Source organism: Pongo abelii, chromosome 20, assembly GCF_028885655.2.
Source record: "Pongo abelii isolate AG06213 chromosome 20, NHGRI_mPonAbe1-v2.0_pri, whole genome shotgun sequence".
Taxonomy (NCBI): domain Eukaryota; kingdom Metazoa; phylum Chordata; class Mammalia; order Primates; family Hominidae; genus Pongo; species Pongo abelii.
Window position 1 is genome coordinate 42842347 of NC_072005.2, and position 26182 is coordinate 42868528.

At 45.9% G+C, this 26182-nt stretch overlaps 1 protein-coding gene and 1 long non-coding RNA gene across 6 annotated transcripts in view; both read left to right on the top strand.

The window, feature by feature from the left end:
* Positions 1-3120: 3120 nt before the first annotated feature.
* LOC129051954 (uncharacterized) lies at positions 3121-14830 on the top strand. The gene is made up of 6 exons (XR_008516558.2): positions 3121-3395; positions 7436-7480; positions 8771-8808; positions 9446-9503; positions 13831-14323; positions 14431-14830. It is a non-coding gene; the product is annotated as an uncharacterized LOC129051954 (long non-coding RNA).
* Positions 14831-18857: 4027 nt separating this feature from the next.
* ZNF875 (zinc finger protein 875) overlaps positions 18858-26182 on the top strand; it is a 30642-nt gene continuing 23317 nt past the window's right edge. The window contains exons 1-2 of one of the 5 annotated variants that reach the window (XM_009232531.4): positions 18859-18992; positions 19383-19471. In XM_009232531.4, the coding sequence (XP_009230806.4) occupies positions 19439-19471 (33 nt within the window). In that variant the 5' untranslated portion in view covers positions 18859-18992; positions 19383-19438. 5 annotated transcript variants of the gene reach the window in all.

A 26182-nucleotide genomic window follows, 5' to 3' on the forward strand; every position in this document is an offset into this window, starting at 1 on the left:
ACATATCACAGAAGCCACCCACTGAAAGTGTAAAATTCAATGGTTTTCAGTATATTTGCACAGTTGTGCAAACAGCACAACAATAAGTTTTAGATCATTTTCATTACCTCAAAGTAAACCCCATATCCCTCCAGTTCCCCCCAACTCCCCTAACCCTGGGCCACCACTAATCTACTTTCTGTTTCTATGTATTGGTCTATTTCGGACATTTTATTTAAATGGAATTACACAACATGTGGTCTTTTGTGACTGGCTTCTTTCACTTAGCATCATATTTTCAAGGTTTATTAAATGTTGCATGTGCAGAGGGGGCACTTTACATAAGGATAAACCTGGGAGTGGGTACGTACTGATTTTGAAACTTCACTCCAAAATTGTAAAACGGAAATGATTGGTTTCAAATAGAGGAAAAACCTGTTCAAGCTAAAATCCTCCGTTTTCACCAGTTTGTAATGTGGGGTTTTATTGCGAAGAATGGCAAGGTTTTCATACATATTTTCTGCAAATTCTCCCTGTGTTTGGGAACAGTCACAGAATGTGGAGGTGTGGGCTTCTGGACTCTGTGGCTGGAGATTCCAGTCCAGGAGAACTCAGGTCTCAGGGTAGGCAGAGAAAAACAGTGCAAGAGTGCCAATAGAACTCTTTGAAATGGAAAATTTAAAATGTTCCCTCCCACAGGAGTCCAGATAACCACACAAAAGAGGAGTTTGCTGAGTCGGTCCGTCGCGATTGTCCAATAAGATGCAGACAGACTGGGAAAGAAGGAAGTTTATTTCTGCAACCGATTACATGGAGAAGGGCCAAAGTAACTCACCAGACCAACTCAAAGTTACAAGTTTTTTCTAGTGCTTATAGACATCTTAAGCTCCATGGTATGTGTGGGATTGCACCTACAAGCAGAAGTGTTGCATTCAATCAACATCTGATCTTTAACTAGGTTCTAGGGTCTGGAAAGATTTCTGTAGAGTCTTGGAAAGTTTCTGAATCTTAAGACACGCCGAGGTGAATGTGTAAGAATGCTATTATTATTCCATCAGACTTTAGGGTCTGAGAATACCCAGGCAGGGTCTTAATAGGTTTGTTTTCGCATTCCATCCCTGATACTCAGGCACCAGTTTCTCCATTTCTTCAACGTTTAACTTATGCATTCGTCAAAATTATAGTAAAGGGTTAGTGGAAACTGTTCTGGTTGCTAATGGAAACCTGGCCTGCCACACTGCGATCGGAACTAAAGCCCACTACAAAACACTGAAAATGCCTGCAAACACTGACTTTACTGACAAGTCAATTAAGTTACAGAAAAGCAAGTTCACGCTCCCTGCCCGCTCTGTCCTCCGGAATTGCTAGTTAGAAACGTGCACATTGTCCTAGGTTCAGTTTTGCAAAGACGGGGCCCGTCAGAGAAAGCATTTGTTTGATTTCACGCATTTATGTTTCCTTTGTCCATTTCCTTTATATTTATTTATTTGTTTATTTATTTTTTTGAGACGGAGTTTCGATCCTCTCGCCCAGGCTGGAGTGCAATATCGCGATCTCGGCTCACTGCAACCTCCCCCTCCCGGGTTCAAATGATTCTCCTGCCTCAGCCTCCCAAGTAGCTAGGATTACAGGCATGTGCCACCACGCCCGGCTAATTTTTGTTTTTTTTTAGTAGAGACGGGGTTTCACCATGTTGCCCAGGATGGTCTCGAACTCCAGAGTTCAGGCAATCCACCCGCCTCGGCCTCCCAAAGTGCTGGGATTACAGGCGTGAGCCACTGCGCCCGGCCTATTTTATTTTAAGACGGAGTCTCCCTCGGTCGCCCAGGCTGGAGCGCAGGGGCGCGATCTCGGCTCACTGCAACCTCCACCTCCCGGGTTCAAGCGATTCTTGTGCCTCCGCCTCCTGAGTAGCCGGGATTACAGGCGCCCGCCACCACGCCTGGCTAATTTTTGTACTTTTAGTACAGACGGAGGTTTCATCATGTTGGCGGCCAGACTGGTCTCGAACTCCTGACCTCAAGTGATCCGCCCGCCTCGGCCTCCCAAAGTACTGGAACTACAGGCGTGAGCCACCGCGCCCGGCCCCATTTCCTTTTATTTTATTATTTTCAGACGGAGTTTCGGTCTTGCCGCCCAGGCTAGAGGGGAGTGGCGCGATCTCGGCTCACTGTAATCTCCACCTCCCGGGTTCAAACGATTCTCCTGCATCAGCCTCCGGAGTAGATGGGATTACAGGCGCACGCCACCACGCCCGGCTACATTTCCTTTATTTTTTTATAATTTACTAGCCTTTTTTTTTCTGAGACGGAGTCTCGCTCTGTCGCTCTGGCTGGAGTGCACTGGCGCGATCTCTGCTCACTGCAAGCCCCTCCTCCCGGCTTCACGCCATTCCCCTGCCTCAGCCTCTCGGAGTAGCTGGGACTACAGGCGCCCGCCACCACGCCCGGCTAATTTTTTGTATTTTCAGTAGAGAAGGGGTTTCACCGTGGTCTCGATCTCCTGACCTCGTGATCCGCCCGCCTCCGCCTCCCAAAGTGTTGGGATTACAAGCTTGAGCCACCGCGCCCGGCACTAGCCTGTTTTTTGATAACAAGACTGGCGGTGCACAAAGTTGGGTCTCGGTGTTCACCAGGCGGTGGGCATTGGCGAGGTGGGAGGGTCTCCAGCGCCTGGTGCAAATCTCCAAGAAAGTGCAGGAAACAGCATCAACGGTTATTGTAAAGTTCTGGTTTGGCGCAGCGGGTAGGCGTTCCAGCACTGAAACGCCCAAGAAAGCTTTTGCTGCGCATGTACGCGGGTCAGCCCCAAGCGCTTCTTATTGGCTAATGTGGAGCGAACCTGCACATCCATTGACTGAAAGCTCCGTCTATTTGAGGCTGAGAGCGTCCCTTCCTTTTGTGTTGCCTGGAAACAGACTGTCCGCCTACTAACATCTGATCGCGTTTCCCATTGGTCGCCGTTTCCGGAAGCCCGCCCTCCCGTTTCCGGAAGCCCGGCCCCCACCCCCGACCCCCCCACCCCCACCCCCACCCCCCCAACCCCCCCCAACCCCCCACCCCCCCACCCCCCACCCCCCCCACCCCCCACCCCCCCCACCCCCCCTCCCCAACCCCCCACCCCCCCCAACCCCCCACCCCCGGGGCTGCAGATGGCGTCTGAGTGCACAGTGGCGCGTGTGATTCCGCAGTCTTGGGCTGTTCGGCCAAGTGCCCACCAGACGTGGGGCACTGGAGGGTCAGCAGCGTGGAGTCTGGCTTTCAGCGTCCACGGCTGGGAAATCGGCCATCGCCACGGCGGGAACTAGGACTGGCTGCGTCCCGGCCCTTCCCCATCCGTCCACCGGACTCGTGGGCGCCCGCACTGGCGCTGATGTAGTTTCCTGACCTCTGACCCGTATTGTCTCAAGATTAAAGGTAAAAACGGGACTTTTTCAGCCCACTCGGGTAAAATGCCCTTTTATTTCTAGGCAGGTGTTTTGTTGCAGAACGCCTCGAAGGGAGGGACTGACCGGCAGGTTGAAGTTTATTAAATAAAGTACATTACTAGTTTATATTATGTTTATAGTAAAGCACCCCAACCTTTAAAAAAATCTCACTTTTTGCCAGTTGTATTATTTAGTGGACTGTCTCTGATAAGGACAGCCAGTTAAAATGGCATTTTGTTGTTGTTGCTAATTAAGCCAATTTTTAGTTTTGGTGGTTGTCCTAACAGCAGCAACTTCTCAGGCTTTATAAAATCATATTTGTTTTCTTTTTTTTTTTTGAGACGGAGTCTCACTCTGTCGCCCAGGCTGGAGTGCAGTGGCGTGATCTCGAGTCACTGCAAGCTCTGTCTCCTGGGTTCACGCCATTCTCCTGCCTCAGCCTCCCGAGTAGCTGGGACTACAGGCGCCCGCCACCACCTCCCGCTAATTTTTTGTATTTTTAGTAGAGATGGGGTTTCACTGTGTTAGTCAGGATGGTCTCTATCTCCTGACCTCGTGATCCTCCCGCCTCCGCCTCCCAAAGTGCTGGGATTACAGGTGTGAGCCACCGCGCCCAGCTTATAAAATCATATTTCTTGTGGGAAATTTCTGTGAAAGGCACAGCGAGTTAGTTTGGAATTGTTTTAAAGGAAGTAAGTTCCTGGTTTTGATATCTTAGTAGTAGTATTTTCCCCAATGTCTTTGAAATCTTATTTTTGGGGCACGTATGTGGAGTAACTTTTGTGAAAGAAACAACCAGTTAAGGAGGTTTTGGGATTTCCTTTATGAACTATAATGCTGGTTTTGATTTTTTTTTTTTTTTTTTTTTTTTTTTTGAGATGGAGTTTTGCTCTTGTTGCCCAGGCTGGAGTGCAATGCTGTGATCTTGGTTCACTGCAACCTCCACCTGCCGGGTTCAAGCGATTCTCCTGCCTCAGCCTCAGGAGTAGCTGGGATTATAGGCATGCACCATCATGCCCAGCTAATTTTGTATTTTTAGTAGAGATTGGGTTTCTTCATCTTGGTCAAGCTGGTTTCAAACTCCTGAGCTCGCGTGATCCGCCCGCCTCGGCCTCCCAAAGTACTGGGATTACAGGTGTGATCCACCGCAGCCGGCCTATATATATATATATATATATATATATATATATATATATATATATATATATATATATAATAAAAATGGTAATGACACTGTCTCCTAAATCCTTTAAAATGTTAGTTGGTGGATCTCTTACTTTCGTAGTATTTATTTCATAGTGTGAATGAGACACCTATAGGCGGCAGGTCTCTATCTTCATGAAGTGTGAAGATTTGGTGCTTTATAAAATAGCCCCCACATTGTTCATAGGCCTTATTCTTGATTCTCAGCACCCCTCTGCTTCTGACATTGTTACTAAAATTAAGCTATGTTTTTGTGGTTGCGTGAGAGCTGTGGAAATGTCCAGCATTAGCCACTAATAGTGTTTCTCCTTGATATTTCTCCATACCTTAATACTGACCCTCAATCCGTTACTCAGATGGGTGTCCTTTTCCTGGATGTCTGGAAACTAAGACCGGCTATCCCTCTGACCTCCCTGCTGAGCAACCATTTTTTTCCTCTCTCTCTTTTCCTGTCTACACTTGAGTTGGTAACCTCAGCTCTTTCATGAGCAGCCTTGATGCCTTTGACTGCCTCTAAGTCTGAGTTTATTTTATTTATTTATGTTTTTTTGAGACGGAGTCTCGCTCTGTCACCCAGGCTGGAGTGTAGTGGTGTGATCTCAGCGCACTGCAAGCTCAGCTTCCCGGGGTCACGCCATTCTCCTGCCTCAGCCTCTCCCAGTAGCTGGGACTACAGGTGCCCACCACCACGCCCGACTAATTTTTGTATTTTCAGTAGAGATGGGGTTTCACTGTGGTCTCAATCTCCTGACTTCGTGATCCACCCGCCTCGGCCTCCCAAAGTGCTGGGATTACAAGCGTAAACCACCGCATCCGGCCATAACTCTGAGTTTATTACCTGCAGTTCCATCAGCCAAGTTTAGGGGCCCATGAGAAGGGCCCATGAATGAAATTTTCACATACCTCTAGCCAAAATATAGTGTTTCCTTCCATCTTGAATATAGGCTGTAGACCCCTTGGGTATGGGGCATTATTAGCAGTCAGACCACAGCAGTTTTTATGTCATCTGACAGCATCTCCAAATAGCCTTCATGGTTGTCACTGCTTCCCAATGACAATTCCAAATAACACTTCCCAGTGATGACTTGCTACTTGCTATTGTTACTTAATGTGTTAAAATGATTGTTTGAGCCACTAAATTTTGGTGTAATTCCTGACATAGTAATAGTGTCTGTAACAGCCACTTTATTATGTTTGTGGATTCTCATGCTTATAGTCAGGATTTCAGACATGGCACAAGGGTAGCCCACTTGTCTCTGTTCCATGATGTCTGGCCTCAGCACAGAAGACTCAACAGCTGGGGTCTGGAACCATTTGGAGGCTTGTTCTTTCACATCTGATACCTGGCTTGGAATGTTGGAAGAGGGGGCTCAGCTGGGACTGAGTCCCTACATGTAGTGTTTCCATATGGCCTTGACTTCCTTACAGCCTGGTGTGGGGAAAAGAAAGAGGGATCAGAGTGTTACTGTGTCTGTGTAGAAAGAAGTAGACATAAGAGACTCCATTTTGTTCTGTACTAAGAAAAATTATTCTGCCTTGAAATGCTGTTAATCTGTAACCCTACCCCCAACCCTGTGCTCACAGAAACATGTGCTGTGTCGACTCAAGGTTTAATGGATTTAGGGCTATGCAGGATGTGCTTTGTTAAACAAATGCTTGAAGGCAGCATGCTTGTTAAAAGTCATCACCATTCCCTAATCTCAAGTACCCAGGGACACAAAACACTGTGTAAGACCGCAGGGACCTCTGCCTAGGAAAGCCAGGTATTGTCCAAGGTTTCTCCCCTTGTGATAGTCTGAAATATGGCCCCGTGGGAAGGGAAAGACCTGACCTTCCCCCAGCCCGACACCTGTAAAGGGTCTGTGCTGAGGAGGATTAGTAAAAGAGGAAGGCCTCTTTGCAATTGAGATAAGAGGAAGGCATCTGTCTCCTGCTTGTCCCTGGGCAATGGAATGTCTCCGTGTAAAACCCGATTAACTGCTCTTTAATGCACTGAAATTTTTATGTATGTGCACATCAAAGCACAGCACCTTTTTCTTAACCTTGTTTATGACACAGAGATATTCACATGTTTTCCTGCTGACCCTCTCCCCACTATTACCCTGTTGTCCTGCCACATCCCCCTCTCCGAGATGGTAGAGATAATGATCAATAAATACTGAGGGAACTCAGAGACCAGTGCCGGCACGGGTCCTCTGTATGCTGAGCGCTGGTCCCCTGGGCCCACTTTTCTTTCTCTATACTTTGTGTCTCTTTCTTTTCTCAGTTTCTCGTCCCACCCGACAAGAAACACCCTCAGGTGTGGAGGGGCAGGCCACCCCTTTCACCTGGCAGCATCAGGGTAGTCAGAATTCTTAGGTGGCACGGGGCTCCAGGGTGGATGCTGAGTGGTCTTTTATGAGGTAGCACAGCAAATCCACCTAGGATCGGGGAGACAGGACATCGATTCTGCCTCTCAAAGGGAGGAGTGGCAAGAAATGTTGAGCCATTTTTTAAAACTACCACAGCAACATGCCTATTAATATGTCAGGAAAAATTAAAGCATCCTGATAGCTGCATTTCTAAGTGGTCTCCTTTGAAATTCTATGAATTGTGTTTTTGGTAGTTTATGGCATTATTCTGAGGAGGGGTCAAAGACTCTCCCATATGTTAGAACGGTCCTGCACAGAACAGGCTAACCCCCACCCATGTCCCCTAGTGTTTGAAATGCACAGTGTTTGCTCTGGTTTATTGGTTAGGGCAGGACTTTCTCATTTAAATTGGCCTGTAACTTTTTTTTTCTGGCCTGATTTCCTTCTGTTTGTGCTGATATTCTCACCTCAATAGGAATCGGGAGCTTCTTTTGCTATTCTGTTTTGGATGCATTGGAAGGTAAGTTTCCTTGTGAACTGTATTTTAGACTCATTTTGTAGGCTTTGCCAAATGGCCTTTTTACCCTCCTATCTTGCATTTTCTTTGGATATTCTCAGATTCTCAGGGATATTTTCATATTTTACTATTCATGAATTTAGAAGAGTGTTTACTTTCCTGAGTTTTCATTTTCTTCTCTTTCTTCCATCGTATGTAATTTACAGAGCAGATACCTACCAGAGAGGATACCGTAAGGGGTGTGGAAAGTGAGTTTCTTTGCGCTTATCCAGTGAGGTTGATTTTCAGTCAATGAGCATTCAGTATATGCCTGGGACTCTGGCTTTATTTATTAGCTTTCTGATGCTGAACCCATCAGTGAACTTCTCTGTATTTGATTCATCATGAAATGGACGCCCAGGATGGCTGATTTCCAGGTTTACATCAGTTGTCCCGGGGGAAGTGCCTGGCCCTTGTCTGGTTGTTGCTGCTCTAACTTTGCCCTGTTAATTGAAGAAATGCGGCTGTAAACACTTCCTGGGGTGTTGCTGGCATTTACTGTCCTCACAGTTTACAGAGAAGCCCATATTTTCAGCCTCTTCCTCTGCTTTCTGTCATTTCTAAACCATCTCACCCTATCTGGTGTAATCTTCATTGTGTGTGAGTTTGCACAGATGTAATTTGGGCCTACACGTCTCCAAAGCCTAATGCCCACCTCCACGAAAATCTGGAGCTCAGGACCCACCACCCTCCCCCACCCACTGCAAGCTTGAACATTTGATGGTGGAAACCCCGCCCTGAGTTTGTATTATGGTGGGTTCTCTTGGGTCTTGTTCTCTGTGGGTCTGTCCTGCGCTATAGTGTGTGGAGCCGGGGGGATTTTCACTGTGTTCCTAAAGGAGGGTCACAAGGAGTTGTTGTCAAACAGTCTGATATTTCTTTGTTTTTTTTTTGAAACAGAGTCTCACTCTGTCTCCCAGGCTGGAGTTCTGTGGCACCGTGTTGGCTCACTGCAGTCTCCGTCTCCTGGGTTCAAGCAATTCTCTTGCCTCAGCCTCCAGAGTAGCTGGGATTACAGGTGCCCACCACCACGCCTGGCTAATTTTTAAATATTTTTAGTGGAGACAGGGTTTCATCGTGTTGGCCAGGCTGGTCTCGAACTCCTGACCTCAGATGATCCGCCTGCCTAGGCCTCCCAGAGTGCTGGGATTACAGGTGGGTGCCTGGCCAAGGGGCTGATACTTCTTAAGGGCTTTCCCCAAGAAGGAAGAAGCCAAACCTACTCAGGCAAATCTTGTTTGTTTATTCTTCTAGGTCCAGATTTTGAAGAAATCTCTCTAGGGATTGAACAGGTAAGGTTCATCTTTCAATAGTTACACCAAGAAAGGCCTAGCTGATGACTTAAGCTGTGGTTTTGGGCGGCACGAGAGTGGTCAGGTGGACGGTAGGGAAGTCTGCACATAACCCAAACGGAAAAGAGAAAAGGCCCCTGAGAAATCAGGGGAAAGTGCCGCAGTATCTCTTTCTTGATGGTGTCACTGGCATGTGGGTTACCTTCCCACTGTGTCTCCCAAAGGACATGAGGCCACAGACTGCAGTGCCCATGAGCAGAGGAGCTGTGGGGATGGTGGTTTGATCGCTGCATTCAAATGCACACCCCGGTGCGTGTGCGTCTCTTCTGATGCAGCGCCCCAGTGGGTAAGCTCTGTGCTTCTCCACACGGTGGATTAGGAGTGGAAACATTCTGTCTGTTTAGCGCTTGATGGTTTGGTTGGGACCTCATGTCATGGTGATTAGAGCCAATGATCCTAACAGTTTAAAATTGTTGAGCTTGTGGGTAGGTATTTGGGAGATAGTATATGTGTTACCTAGTGTTTGTCATCTGCAGTGGTTTTGTTACTTTTTGCATAAACTGTGGAGAACGTTTACTAACTGCAGATAATAGAGAAATCACCAGTCACTCTAGAACCCTCCCATTTCTGGGTCTAGAGCTGCGCCTGGATCCTGCCACAGTGAGGAGACCTGAAGACCAGAGGAAACACAGCAAGTAGGCCCTTTAAACCACTCATCTGTGTTGTATTCCAATTTATTCTGTTTTATTTTGTTTCCATCATTTTAAGGGGTTGAAATCATCTCGTTCAGACCTCAGCATATAAAATGACCCATCTGTAGACCTCAGGCTCTAACCATACCCCAAGAGTTGTCTGTTTTTTTTTTTAAATTACTGCCAGGTTTCAACTGCAGATATCCCTGGAAGGAATATTCCAGATTCCCTGAGTAGTTTCCAGGTTAAAGTCCTATAGGCTTCTTCTGTTTTGAGGAGGAGTTCCTGTCAGAGAAAAACATGATTTTGGATTTTTAGCTTTAATGCTTGTGAAACGCTATAAAAAATAATTTTCTACCCCTAACTTTAAAGTACTGTTAGTGAGAAATTAAAATTCCTTCAGGAGGATTAAACTGCCATTTCAGTTACCCTAATTCCAGACGTTTTGGTTGTTAGAATTTTCTTTAATGTTCATGAAGAAGTGTTTTATATTTTCCATCAAGATTGAACCTCTCCCTCTCTTTTTTTTTTTTTTTTTTTTTTTTTTTTTTTAAGACGGAGTCTCACTCTGTTGCCCAGGCTGGAGTGTAGTGTGGCGATCTCTGCTCACTGCAAGCTCTGCCTTCCGGGTTCACACCATTCTCCCACCTCAGCCCCCAGAGTAGTTGGGACTACAGGCTCATGCTACCACACCCGGTTAATTTTGTTTTTGTGTTTTTAGTAGAAACGGGGTTTCGCCATGTTAGCCAGGATGGTCTGGATCTCCTGACCTCGTGATCTGCCCACCTCAGCTTCTCAAAGTGCTGGGATTACAGGCGTGAGCCACTGTGCCCAGCTGTTTTTTCATTTCTATTATGATTTGTTCTGTGGACTGTCAGTGACTTAGCGGTATGTTTTTCACATGTTTATCAAGCTGAATAGTTCTGTATGTCAGCTCAGCACCCCTAGTGTCAGCCATGCTAGTCTCCTGCTGTGCATAGATGGGGGCCTGTCCACACCCGAATCTCCTGGATTCCCGCTGTCAGCACCTGAAGGTACCCACCCGATGCGTCTATCGCTTCCCTCCATCCACCTCTCTTGTGGTTCTCATGTTTCTGCCTCCCTAGAGACCATTTCTCTCTAGAGGAGTAGTTTCCAATAGAAATAAAATGCCAGACACATACGTCATTTTAGATTTTCTAGCAGTCACTTTAGAAAAGTTAAAAAGAAACAGGTGAAATTAATGTTTTATTTCACCTAAAATGTTAGCATTATCCAAAATATCACTTCAACATCTTATCAAAATAAAAATTATTAATGAGATCGTTTACTTTTTTTTTTTTGAGACAGGGTCTGGCTTTGTTGCCCAGGCTGGAATGCAGTGGCACCAGCATAGCTCACTGCAGTCTCAAACTCCTGGGCTCAAGAGATCCTCCTACCTCAGCCTTCCAAGTAGTTCGGACTACAGGCACACACCACCATGCCATGCTAATTTTTTTTTTTAAAAGCAGGGTCTCACTCTGTCACCCAGGCTGGAGTGCAGTGGCACAATCTCGGCTCACTGCAGCCTCAATCTCCGGGGCCGAAATGATCCTCCCACCTCAGCCTCCCAAGTAGCTGGGACCACAAACATGTGCCACCACACCTAAATAATTTTTGTATTTTTTTGTTAAGACAGGGTTTCAGCATGTCCAGGCTGGTCTTGAACTCCAGAGCTCAAGTGATCCACCCACCTTGGCCTCCCAAAGTGCTGGGATTACAGGCGTGAGCCACTGCACTCAGCCTAATTTTTTTTTTTTTTTTTTTTTGAAGAGGTGAGTTCTTGCTATGTTGCCCAGACCAGTCTCAAACTCCTGGCTCAAGCAGTCCTCCTGCCTTGGCCTTCCAAAGTGCTGGGATTACAGATGCGAGCCACCACACTGGCCCATTCTTTCTTTTATACTGAGTATTCAGAATTTGTTTTAAATGTGTTTTCCACTTACAGCATTTCTCAGGTTGGACTAGCCATCTTTCAAGTGCTCAGCAGCCACATGTGGCAAGTGGCTGCCTTATTGGACAGCGCAGCTCTGGAGGGTGATTTTATGTACATCCCAACTGCTCTCTCTGCCTCCTTTATTCCCATCTACCCCACACCCCTGCAGTCTGTGACTATCGTGTCCCTCTCTCCTCTCTTTCTGTCTCTTGTAATCCTTTAATATGGAGAATTATTTCCAATTCCTAAACATCCTGCCCTGATTTTTTTCTGTCTTACATTCAAGGGTCAGTTTTCCTCTCACCCTCTTTTCAGTCTTTTCCCATAACATGTGACATGCCTTTTTGTCTTGGTTGGGTATTTATTTGCAATACAAGAATGATTGTTTTCTTTGATACATTAGTGACTTACATACTTTTCATGTTTTTTGAGTACCTCTTTCTTGAAAGAATTTCAAATTCATTCTAGAAAGCTTTTTTTTTTTTTTTTTGAGACAGAGTCACCCAGACTGGATTGCAGTGGCGCGATCTCATCTCACTGCAAACTCTGCCTTCCAGATTCCAGTGATTCTCCTGCCTCAGCCTCACGAGTAGCCGGGATTACAGATGTGCGCCACCATGCCTGGCTAATTTTTGTCTTTTTAGTAGAGACAGAGTTTTGCCATTTTGGCTAGCCTGGTCTTGAACTCTTGACCTCAAGTGATCTGCCCGCCTCAGCCTCCCAAAGTGCTGGGATTACAAGGGTGGGCCACCATGCCCAACCTAGACAGCTTACTTTATTTTATTATAATTTTTTTTTTGAGATGAAGTCTTGCTCTGTCTCCCAGGCTGGAGTACAATTGCACGTCTCGGATCCCTGCAGTGTCCGCCGCCCGGGTTCAAGCAGTTCTCCCTGCCTCAGCCTCTTGAGTAGCTGGGATTACAGGTGCCCACCACCATGTCCAGCTAATTTTTGTATTTTTAGTAGAGACAGGGTTTCTCCATGTTGGCCAGGCTGGTCTTGAACTCCTGACCTCAGGTGATCCGCCCACCTTGGCCTCCCAAAATGTTGGTATTACAGGCGTGTGCCGCTTTCCCTGGCCAGAAAGCTTATTTCAAAAGGTGTGTATAGAGCCCCTTATGTTTCTGCTTGATTTTTAAATAACATATTTAGGTCTATATATTTTAGGATGTAATATCTCACTGTGTGTTGCTTTGTATCATTGAACATTTTTGGTAATTATTTTTATTTTGTATATATTTTAGAGATTTCTTTAAACTAATACAGAATTTCATATTCGGGGCGGGCGTAGTGGCTCATACCTGTAGTCCCAGCACTTTGGGAGGCCGAGGCAGGCAGATCACCTGAGGTCAGGGGTTCGAGACCATCCTGGCCAACATGGCAAAACCCCGTCTCTACTAAAAATACAAAATTATTAGTGTAGTGGTGCAGGCCTGTAATCCCAGCTACTTGGGAGGCTGAGGCAAGAGAATCGCTTGAACCCAGGGGCAGAGGTTGCAGTGAGCCGAGATCTCACCACTTCACTCCAGCCTGGGCCACAGAGGAAAACTCCTCCTCAAAAAAAAAAAAAAAAAAATCATATTCATTCATATCAAAAATGAAAATTTATTTTTACAAATTTCTATGTGAGTGATAGAATTATTTTAATGTCGGAAAGGTTCATAAGAAATGGGTGTAGTGATTGTGTTCTTTCCTATGCTCGAATGGAAAATGATGAGGGAACACAATGTTAAGAGTTTCAGTGAGAAGGGGTGGAAAGGCCAGGCGCGGTGTCTCATGCCTGTAATCTCAGCACTTTGGGAGGCCAAGGCGGGCAGATTACCTGAGGTCAGGAGTTCAAGACCAGCCTGACCAACACGGAGAAACCCCATCTTTACTAAAAATACAAAATTAGCCGGGTGTGGTGGCGCATGCGTGTAACCCCAGCTATGTGGGAGGCTGAGGCAGGAGAATCGCTTGAACTGGGAGGTGGAGATTGCAGTGAGCCGAGATCGCACCATTGCACTCCAGCCTGGTTAACAAAAGCGAAACTCTGTCTCAAAAAAAAAAAAAAAAGAGAAAGGGTGGAAAAGAGGGATTCCAGAGTGCCAGGCACACAGATTTTCTGGAAGGTTTACATGAGGACTGCTGTGGTTTGAATGTGTTCCCTGAAGTTCATGTGTTGGAAACTCAACCCCTAATGCAACAGTGTTGACCAGTGGAACATTTAAGAGGTGATTAGGTCATGAAGGCTCTGCCCTCATGAATGGATGAAGGCAGAGTGGGTTAGATAGCTTGGGGGTGGGTTCCTGATAAAAGGATGAGGTTGGCTTCCTCCCTTTCTGTCTTTCCCCTTCTCCCTCTCACATGTGGTCACTCTCTTGCCCTTCCACCTTCCAGCATAGGACGGCACAGCGAGACCTTCACCAGATGCAGGCCCCTTACATTCCCAGTGTCCAGAACCGTAAACCAAGTGAACCCTTGCTTATAAATCATCCAGTCTGTGGTATTCTGTTATAGCAACACAAACGGACTAAGGCAGGGACACTCAGTGGGCTCTTCTCTCTATTTGATGGAGCACTCCCTGTGTGGTACCTTATATTTGTAGACATGATCCTGTAAATGCTCTTTGAGTGTCTTGAAGGCTTTTATGTTTGAGGAGTTTACAGAGAAGCCCGTACAGGGTTCAGGTCCAGTCTTCTGTTGCTTCTTTGCTCCTTAGTACCTCCCCTAACCTGGTGTTAAATTAGATCATAGTGTGGTCCTTGGACCAATAGTATCAGTAGCACCTGAAAATCATGCTGGAAATACAGATTCACAGGCTGCTCCACAGAATACTGAAGCAGAAACTCTAGGAGTGAGACCCAACAATGTGTGTTTAACAAGCTCCCAGGTGAGTCTGATGCACAAAGAAATGTGAGCTGCTGTATTAGATGGTGTTGAGTTCATGCCACCGAATCACTGACACACATGTCTGCTCACTGCTTGGTCTTTGCACAGGCCCTTGGATCCTCCTGGAATCCCCGATCCCTGTTGCTCCCTTGCGGAGTTTTCTAGTCCGTCTTATTTGAAGTATGTCTTTCAGAGCCTCACACCACCCAGCTTGGGTATGTGGTGAATTCTATGGTCTGCATGTCCATGTTTGTGACATTCTGGGAAGGGTGGCCCAGGCTGTGATTTGCCATCTACTGCTGCAGGCTATGAATGGTATTTAGAAGGGAGGGGAGTTGCTGTGTGCGTCTTCTGAAGGGTTTCTCACTAAATGGAGAGACTGACTCTCTCCATAACTATTTGATTTTTACTTTATCTCCTTGTTGACTTCACAGTGTAAGTGCAGTTTGTCTCTACTGGGTGATGCATGCATATAAAGGTTTATGTGAACACATGAATCTGCATGTGTGGGTGAACTCTCCACATCATGTCATTTATTGTCCATCATTACATATCTGTGGTGTCTAGCACATTCCTCTACCTTATTTTCTGTCATTGTACCTACTTCTACCTGAACACGTATTAAATATCTTATTAAAAATACACAAATATTATGTTTCCTCGGTGGTTTTTTTCCCCTCACATCGGGCCCTCCTCTTCAGTCGACTTCAGTGTGGTACCTGCAGGTCTCAGGCCTTCTGGGAAGTTCCAGCTTTGCCTGGTTGCTCTCTCTCTGGCCAGCTCAGGCTGGAGCAGTGGGTGTTGGTGCCATCCTGTGGCTATAGGTGATAAACCAGGCTGTGTTTTGACCCCTAGTCTTGAATCCTGGAGTTCTCACATGCGTGGATTTAAATGCTGTGTCTTTGTAAGGGCAGATTGTGCCCATTTTCCTTCTCTGCCTCTCAAGGGACTGTCTCCTGTGTTTATTGACTTACCATTAAAAAAAATTATATACATTGATGAATTAGATTGTACTCCATAAATTGTATGTGTTTGAAAAATAAAGAATATTTTTTCAATTTTTTTTCTGATTTTTATCTATCTTTTAAATTGTATGTATTTATGAGGTACAAAATGATGTTATGACTTTTCAGTACAGTGTGGAATGTTTAAGTCAAATTATCCTATCCATTACCTCAAATACTTGACTTTTTTTTTGTGATGAGAATGCTGTTTATCACTTTCACTCATCAGCTCTTGATGTTTTCCATGCTAGGGACAGGAAAGGCTCCACACTTGACTTTCCCTCCTGTTTTCTTAGCCACTGTCAACCCTTGAATGTACCCTCCAGGGTTGCCTGTCACCTTTTACACCTAGCCTGATCCTTGTGCACCCACCTTCCTCTCAGGGACTGTCCTTAGGGAGTGACTTTATGCACAGACTTAACGTGCTCTTCCTGCCTCCTTCATCCCCATAAGCCCCCATCTCAGCCCCATCTGATTATTTCTTCCCTCTCTCATTTCCTGTTATTCTGTTGGTTTTCTAACCTGAAGGGTAACTGCTTACTCCTTAGTTTTCTGCCTTAATTTCTAAGTCATAGGCTACTTTCAGGCTAAAAGTTTTCCTCCAGCCATGGTTTTAGTCTCATTCTGTAAGTCTTGGTTTTTAGTTTTATTTATTTGAAATTAATCTTTAATAACTTTTTTGACTCATTAGTGACAGAGTAATTCCCTCTCTTCCCACCACACCACCTTCTGTCCCCAAGATTCTGGAAGTCTGTTCTTCCCCTTTTGTGATCATTTTTACTTAAAACTTTGAGTTTTTCAAATTAGAAGTTTCTTCTATAAATATATATAGAGCTTGGCTGGGCGTGGTGGCTCACGCCTGTAATCCCAGCACTTTGGGAGGCTGAGGCGGGCAGATCACAAGGTCAGGAGATCGAGACCATCCTGGCTAACATGGTGAAACCCCATCTCTACTAAAAATACAAAAAAATTAGCTGGGCGGGGTGGCGGGCACCGTAGTCCGAGCTACTTGGGAGGCTGAGACAGAAGAATGGCGTGAACCTGGGAGGCAGAGCTTGCAGTGAGCCGAGATGGCACCACTGCACTACAGCCTGGGCGACAGAGCGAGACTCTGTCTCAAAAAAAATAAAATAAAATAAAGTGTATAGAGCTAATAACTCCTTGCTTTTTTTTTTTTTTTTTTTTTTTGAGACAGAGTCTCGCTCTTGTTGCCAAGGCTGGAGTGCAGTGGCACAATCTTGGCTCACTGCAACCTCTGCCTCCTGGGTTCAAGCGATTCTCCTGCCTCACCCTCCCAAGTAGCTGGGATTACAGGCACTGGCCACCACGCCCAGCTAATTTTTGTATTTTTAATAGAGATGGGGTTTCGCAGTGTTGGCCAGGCTGGTCTCGAATTCCCGACCTCAGGTGATCCGCCTACCTTGGCCTCCCAAAGTGCTGGGATTACAGGCGTGAGCCACCATGCCTGGCCAACTTCTTGCTCTTTTTGCCACTGCTTTTAAGCTGATATGTTTGGAACTGAGGTAGCCTCATTCTGCAGGTTTAGAGCTGAAGTATTTTAACTATTGCTTCTTCCAGTGTATTTTCTGGTTTGCAGGCCAGTTTCTTCTTTAACTCATCAGTGACACAGTGGTTTGTATGGCTTTTAATTTCGAAGAATATTTTTTCAATTTGCTTTTTTGTTTTTTGCTGATTTTTATCTATGTTAATTTTAACTAGACATGTTCCCTTGATGGGCATGACTAGACTTTTTTTTCCCCTGCTGCGTTTATAATTTAGATGGATTTTCACATCTCAAGCCAGTTAAGAGTGTGGAAAATAGGACTCCTTAAAGCACAGATATGACAAGTGGTTCAGATTTACGAGGGTAACTCAGGTGAGAGTGTATCATTGTACTTGGCACACAGCACTCAGTAACTATCACCTTTGATTTAAATGAATGCAGCTGTAAATGCTTTCCTAGGTGTCTTGTTGATGTTTGTTAATTTCTGTAGAGTTTGATTCTGCTCCTTTCACTGTTTATCACTTGACCCTTATCACTTGAGAGTCCCCTTATCACTTGACCTGCTGTTATGTTTGATTTATTACAAATACCCCATCAGCCTGGGTCTCTCTTTACTCCCTTTGTACACCTACATCTAAACATAGGGATTTGGATTATCTCAGGATCCCACATCCTCACTGTACCCCCACCCCCACCCCTACCATATCATTCTTAAGTTTTCTAGTCCCTCCTTTTCATTTGTGCTCCTTAAAGCCCAGCCCCATGCCTGACTTTGGTTCCCACTGAGTTCTGTTACAAGCATTGTACATTTATAGATATTAAATCTTTAGCCAGGTCATTTACCTGGGCTGGTATAGGACTCTTGGCTGATCCTCCTTCCTAAACACCCACTCAATGGGAGAGGCTGATACCCAACATGCAAACCTTGTTTTTTACTTCTCCAGGCAAAGGGATGTTGGAATACATTCTGGAGGGGGTAGGGTGTGAAGATTTACAAATAATCTTTGAATATCTGCTTCATGATAGGTCTTGGAGGTGCCTTGTGGGTGTGGCTTTGGAGGGATGGTTACGAGGAAATTGTGGATATTAAGGAAGTCAGGAAAGGAAAAGATCATTCACTCACAATTCAACAATTCAGAGAAAGCTCCTAAAGGACTTTCTGGCTGCTTGATGCCCAGAAGCCAGGCCCTGACTTCTGTAAATGCTGGGGACTGTGGATACAGAATTTAAAGGGTCACCAAAAAAACTCAGTAATCAAGATAAACAATATTTTAATGTAATATCTTTAAAAATAAAATCAATGCAAAAAGAAAACACCCCTGTTGAACAAAACGGTCAGACTTATGCCTCCTTTCCAACACCGCCCTACCTCCACCCCACCCTCCGGAAGTTTCCTCCAAGCCGCACCTGTACCCCAGCCTCCAATAAAAACCTCGGGAATTTCCTGATCAAGCTTTGGATCCTCACCACCACCAGGGGATCTTTTGCTGTTCACCCCAAGTTCAGTCTGCATCCCCTAAAATCCTAGGGACACGCGACCAGTCTCCCCCATCTGCATTCCGGGAGTTTGCCCCAAACCAATCCCGCTCTCCCCGAAAATAGCCTTAGGGTTCCCTGTCCTGGTACACCCTCCTACTCTAGGGGACAAAGGGCCGCTGTCGCCTGCAAACTGGGAGTTCCGGCAGAGCATCGTCCCTCCCTGAGCAGCGTCTGTCCGTCAGCGCACACTGGCCACCCGCAGAGCACCGGGACCACATTTTCCAGAATCCTTCGGCAGTCCCGCGATGCCTTCGCGGTCAGCAGATCTCATTGGTTTACAGAGAAACTTGTTCAACGTCACTTGGGCATCTTAAGAGTGGGCTCGTAAACTTGGTTGTGTGCGCCGTGCAGGTGTCCGAGGCACCCTGTGTGGTGGGCAAAGCCGACTTCTCCGCCTCTTGCAGCTCCGAAACTACAATCCCCAGAGGCCTCTGCGGTCACTTCCGCTCCCCTCCTTATCCTTCAGTGTGTAGCCTTGACGTCAGAAGCACTTCCGGTCGGTGGCCCCGGCGCTTTAAGCTGGTTGGGACCCGGGAAGGCCTCCTTCTTAAGGTCTTTCCCACACCTCTGCACCTTGTTACCTGAGCTTCGGCTTCAGGATCCGCAGCCTGCACCCGCGTTCCGTGAGTGCCCTGTAGGCAGTCAGCATGCCCCTCTGCGTGTCCCTGTGTTACTCACGGGGACGCCGGCTGGGAGCCGCAGAGCTGTCTCAGAACTAGGGCGCTCTCCTGTGGGCACCTCCAGGCCATTTTCCTTTCATTCGAGCCCACGGGGTTAGAGACAAACCCTCACTCCGTTGCTTGGGGACAAGGGGCTTCACTCCCTGTCCCGAGCTTGCGGCTGAGCTTGAGGGTGCTGGGTCATCCTGGCCCCCCACTGGATGGGAATTGGCTGCCCTGGTGATTTCTGTGACATCCCGGACCCCAACTGTGGGGCTCTGGAGCGGACTGCGCTTCACCTCGTGGGGAGGGTGTTTCCAGCTAGGCCACTCTTATTTCTCTTCACATCCCCAGATCTGTCTTCTGAGACTTTGCCCTTCTCCAGGAAGAACACTCAGGAGACCAGGAAAATGGCCACAGGGCTCCTGAGAGCCAAAAAAGAGGTGAGAATTGCCTGTAATTCCATCTTGGCTGTCAACAGAATGGGTCCCATTACCTTTTCTTGTCCTGGAGGCTGCCTTGTTGGTATTGGGCAAAGTCATTCCTAGTCCATAGAACAAGGAGGAGTTTGATATAGTCTTGTAGAGCGTCCGATTCTGTCGCTGTTCAGGGCGTCACTTGTAACCTGCACGGACCTGGTGGACTGAACAAAAGGGATAAAAGACAAGAGACAAAAAAGTATATTTGGAAGAAGGGGTCGGGGGCACCTTGTCTCTAGTGGACAAGGGCCCTGAGCTTTACACAACCCTCCCATATTTATTGGTAAAACAGATAATAAGAAAGGGGGGGTGATTGTCAGGTAATTGTCAGTTGGCCGTTTGGTTCGCAATTGCGAGACTGCATCCTTCGAACAATAGGCGCTAGATTTCCTTGTAGATAACTTCAAGTAGCCCGGCGCCAGGCAGTGATGGCTCTCAGCACACCTTTTGGTGGCAGGCGCAGCGTGCGTTTGCTCATATCCTGCATTCATGATAAACAGTTTGCCGTTTAATCATATAACCTCCAGTGGAATGCTGTGTTGGTCACGATCCCTTTGGTCTTTTCGGCTCCCAACATAGTCTGACCTGAATTTTACCTTTGAGTTCATTCCTAGTCCTGGAAGAGTGCCTCATTCTAACAGGAGTCTTCCCTCAGCATTCCTTTCTGCTCCATCCTTACCGCAGTCACTCATGAAGTAGTTAATTGTGAACAACACATATGGAGCAGTTTAAATAAAAGTAAAGAGACATAGATGAGTAATTGTTCGGTGATGTGGATGAAGGGCAGGGACAGCACAGATGCCTGTGATTTCAAATGGTTGGGGAGGCCTCCTAGAAGTAGGGCTGTCTCAGTTGCCCCTGACTGGTTTGGTAAGTTGGAGATTAGGGGGAAGGCATTCCAGTGGGAGGCGGCAAGGAAGCATAGTTAGTTTCAGAGGCTGGACTCTCAGTGTGGAAGGATTATGGTGGCCAGTGGACTTGCTTAAGGTTGATTTTTTTTTTTTTTTTGAGACGGAGTCTCACTCTGTCATCCAGGCTGGAGTGCAGTGGCGCCATCTCGGCTCACTGCAAGCTCTGCCTCTCAGGTTCATGCCATTCTTCTGCCTCAGCCTCCCGAGTAGCTGGGACTACAGGCGCTTGCCACCATGCCTGGCTAATTTTTTGTATTTTTAGTAGAGACGGGGTTTCACCGTGTCAGCCAGGATAGTCTCGATCTCCTGACCTCATGATCCACCCACCTCGGCCTCCCAAAGTGCTGGGATTACAAGTGAGATTACACCACACCTGGCTACCTATGCATATTTAAAAATCAACTTTGGCCAGACTTGGTGGCTCACGCCTGTAATCCCAGCACTTTGGGAGGCTGAGGCGGGCGGATCACGAGGTCAGGAGATCGAGACCATCCTGGCTGACATGGTGAAACCCCATCTCTACTAAAAATACAAGAAATTAGCCAGGCATGGTGGCACACGCCTGTAGTCCCAGCTACTCGGGAGGCTGAGGCAGGAGAATTGCTTGAACCTGGGAAGCAGAGGTTGCAGTGAGCCGAGATCGCGCCACTGCACTCCAGCCTGGGCAACAGGTGAGACTCCATCTCAAAATAAATAAATAAATAAATATGCATACGTGAAGATACAGACTAGCTATTCACACATAGAACAAGGAGAATTTTGATATAGTCTGACCTGAATTTTACATTTGAGAGTACTTTCAGCTTCTGGCAATTGGGACATTTCACCCAAAATTCCAGATTCCCTGCTTCTCTGAAAATAAATATGCCCTAAGTCTGCACTGTTCTTTGGTGTCAGACAATTTGAGCTGAACAACGTCTTTATCATTTGGACATGACCTTCAGAGTCTATCAGCTGCACTTTCTACAGTGTCCTTTATACTGAGGTTGAAACCATTGACTACCTAACATTTCGCCCCCCTCTCATTTTTATTACCTATCTGACCCCTGAAGGGTTTGCCTTTTCCACCTCTCAGTCTGGGTGGGGACAAATCAGAAAATGCTGAGTGCCAGGCTGAGCAGGGTAGACTTTGTCTTTGAGTAAGCTGAGTTTTGAGGGATGTTAAGAAGGGATTTGACATAAGGAAGTCAATGGTATGTGGGAAATAGTGATTGACTGTGTACTAGGACTTAAGGGGAAGCGCTGTTTTTTTTTTGAAACGGAGTCTCGCTCTGTCACCCGAGCTGGTGCAATCTCAGCTCACTGCACCCTCCATCTCCCAGGTTCAAGCGATTCTCCTGTCCCAGCCTCCTGAGTAGCTGGGATTACAGGTGGCGCCACCAGGCCCAGCTAATCTTTTGTATCTTTAGTAGAGATGGGATTTCACCATGTTCGCCAGGCTGGTCTCGAACTCCTGACCTGGTGGTCCTCCTGCCTCGACCTCCTAAAGTGCTGGGATTACAGGCATGAGCCACAGTGCCCAGCTGAGGGGAAGCTTTCTAATCCCTGAGATAGGTGACGATGATGCCCCTGACTTAATTGAATGCAATTAACATTTATTAAGCACCAACACAGTTGCCAGGCTGGTTAACAGTCAGTTTTGATATGGGTTAACTTGGTTATTTCAGATTTGCCTTGACTATCCTTATCAAGAAATCTGAGTGGAATTTAGACAGGAAAAGAGATTTCTTAATTTTGGACTCCAGTGGTGGGGATTATGCATTCCCGATGTTATCAGAACAACACTGAGAATTCTGTTTCTCATTTCTGAAATAGTTAATTCATTTGAGAGTGTTAATACCAGGAATACATAAGAAATCCAATTCAGGACATTTCCCAAGGTAACATTGAATATTTTTTGTGTGTACTTTCTCTTTTCTTTGAGACGGAGTCATGCTCTGTCACCCAGGCTGGAGTGCAGTGGCACAATCTTGGCTTACTGCAGTCTCTGCCTCCTGGGTTCAAGCGATTCTCCTGCCTCAGCCTCCCGAGTAGCTGAGATTACAGGTGTGTGCCACCACGCCTGGCTGATTTTTATATTTTCAGTAGAGATGGGGTTTCGCCATGTTGGCCAGGCTGGTTTCAAACTCCTGACCTCAGGTGATCCACCCACCTCTGCCTCCCAAAGTGCTGGGATTACAGGTGTGAGCCACCACACCCAGCCTTTTTGTGTGTACTTTCTTCACCACTCCCAGTGTTACCAGGGAAGCATTCCTTCTGATTGGCTGGGAAAAGTCAGAAGTTTGTGGTAGCTGACTTTTCCTGTGCCACCTCCTTCATTCTCAGTAGGTCCACCCAAAACTGCATCCTGTATATAAACAACATGTTCTTCAATGTAGCTTTTTAACACAGTGTTTACACAGGAAAAATTAAAGGGCATGAGCATTTAAATAGTTGTTTAAGATGAATTCTCTGTGCCTCTCATGCCTAGCACACATGAAATGTTTGGTGCATGAAGGAATCACAACCTTAAGGAAATGATTTGAAGGCACTAAGTAACAAAGGAGTTTCTGTTGTTTGCTTTGGTTTGTTATTTTGGGCATGTGATTAATCACATGTTTCAGGGGCGTTGGGTAGAATTTCCAGATACTCTTGATATGCATGACATCTGAATTATACAAAATAATCAAAGCAAGACTGCCTTAGGACATTAGGTATTACTGCCAAGGACCTTTGCCTGAGAGGATAAATTAAAATTTGTGTTAAATTTGTAACAATGAGATGAACTGGCAGGCACATTATGTTATTTTTTTTCTTAGCATTTTTCCTTTTCCTTGGTGCCATACAACAAACTTGAGTGTCTGCTATGTGCAGAACACTCAGTAGATTACGGTTAATGATGGGTAAAACAACAGCCTGCACACTCAGAAGTCTTCCATTTTATTTTAGGATTCCTTTCTCATTGGGATTTAATTTAATTTTATATGCACTCACACCCCTACAAACATATTTTGACAGACCCTAATGGTAAAATCATAATGGAGTAAAGTTACTGGCAGTGTATCTACCCAGCTCTATTTTTAAAGGTGTAGGAACAGCCAACACTTATCCCACTGAAAATAATTTCCATAGTAATCCATTGAATGGATGAACTCATCCATTGTTTCTCAATTTTTGGACTCCTGTTTCCAATATTTAACTGTTGCAAATAATACTTCTATGATCAGTTTTGTACATGAAATTCTTACATAGGTTTTTAATTCTCATACAAAGTATGACAAGGTGAATAGACATGACTGTTCTGAAGCATTGGGCACCCACACCAGTTGGAGATTTGAACCCCGCCAGTTTTTTTGTTTTGTTTTTTTGGTTTGTTTGTTTTTTGTTTTTGAGATGGAGTCTCGCTTTGTCACATTGTCCCACTGCATCAGGCTGGGATGCAGTGGTGCGATCGAGCTCGCCTCACTGCAGCCTCTGCCTCCCAGGTTCGAGCAATTCTCTTGCCTCAGCCTCTGGAGTAGCTGGGATTACAGGTGCCCGCCACTGCACCAGGCTAATTTTTGTATTTTTAGTAGAGACAGGGTTTCACCATATTGGCCAGGCTGGTCTCAAACTCCTGACCTCAAGTGATCCACCTGCCTTGGCCTCCCAAAGTGCTGGAATTACAGGCATGAGCACCACGGCCGGCCCTGAACCCTGCCAGTTCTAAATAATTTGAACTTCCAATTATTTCTTTCTTTTCTGAGACTCCCTTCTTCACCATGTGTTGCTTCATACTGTGCAATTTTTATTTTATTTTATTCATTTAGTATTATTTTTTTTTTGAGACAGAGTTTTATTCTTGTTGCCCAGGCTGGAGTGCAATGGCATGATCTCATCTCACTGCAACCTCCGCCTCCCAGGTTCAAGTGATTCTCCTGCCTCAGCCTCCCAGGTAGCTGGAATTACAGGCATGCGCCACCATGCCCGGTTCATTTTGTATTTTTAGTAGACATGGGGTTTCACCATGTTGGTCAGATTGGTCTTGAACTCCTGACCTCAGGTGATCCACCCGCCTCAGCCTCCCAAAGTGCTGGGATTACAGGTGTGAGCCACCACGCCCAGCCCTACTGTACAACTTTTATTTGCTTTTATTTTAATTATTACACTGTGCAGATTTTGATTACCGGGGTAGACCTGCCAACTCAGATCTCTTTCTTCTTTCATGTGAAAGCTCACATAGTGTCCTGATTTGTTTCCAAATGTTGACATGGTCCTTTGCCACCCACTACATGTTTCTGTAATCCTCATTTTCCCCAACATTGCAGTAATATCACTTTTCAGAACCTTTAGTGCCTCATTTCAGTGTCTTAGATATTTAGGACAGTCTTCATTTCAAATATTGTATCCTGTTGTCTGATGTCATGTTCTGATTATTCAGTCTGAAAGTGTGTTTATTGTTACCACAGGGGAGTCATCTTATGTGTATTTTTTTTTTTTTTTTTTTTGAGACAGAGTCTGGATCTGTCGCCCAGGCTGGAGTGCAGTGGTGTGGTCTCAGCTCACTGCAAGCTCCGCCTCCCGAGTTCACGCCATTCTCCTGCCTCAGCCTCCCGAGTAGCTGGGACTACAGGCTCCCGCGACCACGCCCGGCTGATTTTTTGTATTTTTAGTAGAGACGGGGTTTCATTATGTCAGCCAGGATGGTCTCGATCTCCTGACCTCGTGATCCACCCACCTCGGCCTCCCAAAGTGCTGGGATTATAGGCGTGAGCCACCGCGTCCGGCCTTGTGTACTTTTAACTTAGATACTTTTACTTTTTATCCACTCAGCTGAAAAAAGAGGAGAAAAATAAAAGTAGGTCAGGTCAATCTGTTTCCTTTCCCGTTTAATGAATTCATGCCCAGGAGTGAGTGAGAAATGGGAGGACTGAATCTGCTGCTTTCCAAGACTAGCTTAGGAGTTTCTGACATCATGGGCATCCCAGCAAGCCAACGGTCACGTTAGTCACCAAGTATTTTTCATATAACGTGATCCCTCTATCAGTGTATCAGCCTTTGCTGTATAATAAACAATCCTAAACATCAATGGCTTAAAACAAAATCACTTACTAGCACATAATTTGGTAGGTTCATATTTTGGGCTGAGCGCAAGTAGGTTTTGCAGATTTCACCTGGTCTTGTCATTTTGCTGCAGTCAGCTGGCATTTTGACCAGGGCTGGAGGACTATCCATGTGTGACAGTTAGGAAGCTGGTTGGCTGGGGTGCCTAGTTTCTTCTTGGTTCTCTTCCATGTGAGCTTGGGCTTGGTCAAATGGTCTTGGGTTTCTCTATGCAGGAAGAGAGGACAGCCCCAATTAACAAGTACTTTTAACATTTTGGCTTTTGTCATGTTCACTGATGTCCTTTTGGCCAAAGGAAGTCACATGGCCAAGTCCAGAGTCGTCATAGAAGGGGATAACATAAGGGAGTAGATACAGGGAGACATGATTTATTGGTCCCAATGATTCATACCCTTACCATGTGCAAGATAAACTCACCCCCCTCCTAAGATCCTCAAAAGTTTCATCTTGATTCAAAAGTCCAGTATCTTATGTGTAACAGTCTGGATGTGGCTAAAGCTTCTTCACTGGATCCTTTTTGAGTTAGATACCTGTATACTAAAAAGGCAAGTCATTTGTTTCCCTCCACCCCAAACATTCCCTACCTAACATACAGTGGTGAGAGAGAGACACTGCAGTAGACGTTCCCATTCAGAAAGGACAGGAATTAGGTATGGAGGAGGGCTCTTCATTTTGAACTGTT